Source organism: Puntigrus tetrazona, chromosome 1 (assembly GCF_018831695.1).
Source record: "Puntigrus tetrazona isolate hp1 chromosome 1, ASM1883169v1, whole genome shotgun sequence".
NCBI lineage: Eukaryota > Metazoa > Chordata > Actinopteri > Cypriniformes > Cyprinidae > Puntigrus > Puntigrus tetrazona.
The window spans coordinates 1,948,740-1,951,239 of record NC_056699.1 but is presented as its reverse complement, the minus strand read 5'-3'; the positions used below and the strand labels follow the sequence as shown (position 1 = coordinate 1,951,239).

Here is a 2,500-nt window from a genome sequence, read left to right as displayed (position 1 = left end):
AGAGTGTGTGTGTGTGTCTGTGTGTGTGTCTGTGTCTGTGTCTGTGTGTGTGTCTGTGTGTGTGTGTGTCTGTCTGTGTGTCTGTCTGTGTGTGTGTGTGTGTCTGTGTGTGTGTGTGTCTGTGTGTGTGTGTGTGTGTGTGTGTGTGTGTGTGTCTGTCTGTGTGTGTGTGTGTGTGTGTGTGTGTGTGTGTGTGTGTGTGTGTGTGTGTGTGTGTGTGTGTGTGTGTGTGTGTCTGTGTGTGTGTGTGTCTGTGTGTGTATGTCTGTGTGTGTATGTCTGTGTGTGTATGTCTGTGTGTGTGTGTGTGTGTGTGTGTGTGTGTGTGTGTGTGTGTGTGTGTGTGTGTGTGTGTGTGTCTGTGCGTGTGTGTGTGTCTGTGCGTGTGTGTGTATAAATCAATACTGCCTCCATACGGTTCAATGATAAAAAAAAACGTGACTCTGAAGCAAACATTCGCTAACGTTAGCAAACAACGACTGAAAAGCTGCCCATGAAAACATTACTTTCCAGTCAAGATTGTAAACTGATTGCTTGAATGTTTGGATTATTTGGAAATCGGTTATTTAAATCATCACACCACTGCAGCATCAACAAAGGCTTTCGGCCGAACGCACGACACAAACGCTGGCAACGGTTTCACTTCAAGGCCATAAAAACTCTTAAGAAAGTCTACATTTTAAGAGGTCTTAGATTTGGGGACAGAAAGTCAAGAATCATTATATGGTGATTAAACTATAAAAACTGATAAAAAAAATAAGGGTTTTTGTTTGTTGCCAGTTTTTTTGACACTATTTTCCTGTTTGATGCTGAAAAGCTGCCTTGACACGATCTCTATTGTTTAAAGTGAATGTGATACATTTCATATAATTAAAAAAATTAAGAAAAGAAAAAAGAAAATGCAAATTCGTCACAAATTCATGAGAAAATTACCACAAAATCAACAACCCTGAGCGCAAAAAAGAGAGTGAAAAACACCTTTACTGGATAAAAACTAGTGAGTGTGTGACAGCAGAGCCTGATGATGATCCTAGGGTTCATCTGAGGTTAAGTGTACTAGTTAGTGTGAGTTAATCTCACCCACATACGGAGTTCCCTCTTCTCTCATGCCGTCCACCGTCTTCTGAAGAACCGTTCTCTTGATCTCCTGCAGAACGTCCTCGGAAACCTACAGACACACACACACACACGCACACACACACACACACACACACACACACACACACACTTCAATAAATTTTTCTCTTTACTTACTATTAAGTGAGCTTTATGTTTTTTTTTATGTTTTGTATATATTTTATATAATCTTTTTGGTTATTTTATTTTGTCAAAATCAAAAAGCATGTCAAATCTATTTCAATTATGAAAATGATACAATTAAACAATTTATTAAGATTTTAAAATGATATTATTATGGTACTTTAAAGTACTTTTTTTCCCTAATTCCATTTAAATTTTTCTGGATACAGTTTATAATGGCCTAATTAAATTAAATAATGAATTTCTGGTTTAATATATTTAATACAAAAATATTATAATCAAAATTAAACATTAAAAATTTATCACTTTTTAATTTATTTATTTGGTGAAAAAAAAAAGATGTATAATAGAGGTCAACTTTTAAAATAAAAGAAATTATATTCCTTAAAATGTAACTTTTTATTAAATTAAACTTAAAATAAGCTATTCTCTATTTTCTTCATCATCATCTTATTAATTCATAAATTAATATATTGATTATATATATATATATATATAAATTTAATTGTATAATACTTAAAATATGCATTAAAATAATTAAAGATTATGCATCGTTCAAAGGATGAAATTAGATTATATAATACTTTAACTAGCAGTAGTAGCATATAGTGTATTTATAATCGAAATTATTTTTAATTATTTAAAATTTATGTTTATGAATAAAAAAATTATATATATATATATATATATATATATATATATATATATATATATATATATATATATATATATATATATACACATATATATACACACACACACACACACATTTTATTAAATTAATTCATAATACCAATTGTAATATAATTATTTACTAATAATTAACATTTATAATTATTTTAACATTTATCAAAAACTATAATAATATCATTACGATTGCTTGAGAAGCATATATTATATTGTATTCATAATATAATTTCTTTTTTTAAATATAATATCTTCGGTCACAATTTCTAAGCTCTTTGAGTGTATGCGTGCATCCGAGGATAGTTTCTCTGGGTTAAACAGTAAGACTCTCATGTGTTGACCTGTGGTGTGGGGCAGTAGGCGCCCATCCCGCCCGTGTTCGGCCCCTGGTCTCCGTCCAGCAGACGCTTGTGATCCTGAGCCGGAGGCATCGGTGACACCGAGACACCGTCACTGAAACACAAACACTGAGAGAGACACGAGACGCTCAGTGCCCTCCAAACCCCCGAGAAACTCGCTCGCATTAGAAACACTTACAGAGACCTCCTCTCCT

General features: G+C 33.0%; 1 protein-coding gene across 1 annotated transcript in view; it reads right to left on the bottom strand.

The window, feature by feature from the left end:
• Window positions 1-2,500, bottom strand: part of gart (phosphoribosylglycinamide formyltransferase) — a 19,583-nt gene that overhangs the window by 10,404 nt on the left and 6,679 nt on the right. The window contains exons 6-8 of the mRNA XM_043239631.1: window positions 2,485-2,500; window positions 2,289-2,414; window positions 1,081-1,168 (exon numbers count right to left, since the gene is read on the bottom strand). The exon at window positions 2,485-2,500 is cut by the window's right edge and continues 53 nt beyond it. Coding sequence (XP_043095566.1) covers window positions 1,081-1,168; window positions 2,289-2,414; window positions 2,485-2,500 — 230 coding nt within the window. The remainder of the gene's footprint in view (window positions 1-1,080; window positions 1,169-2,288; window positions 2,415-2,484) is intronic.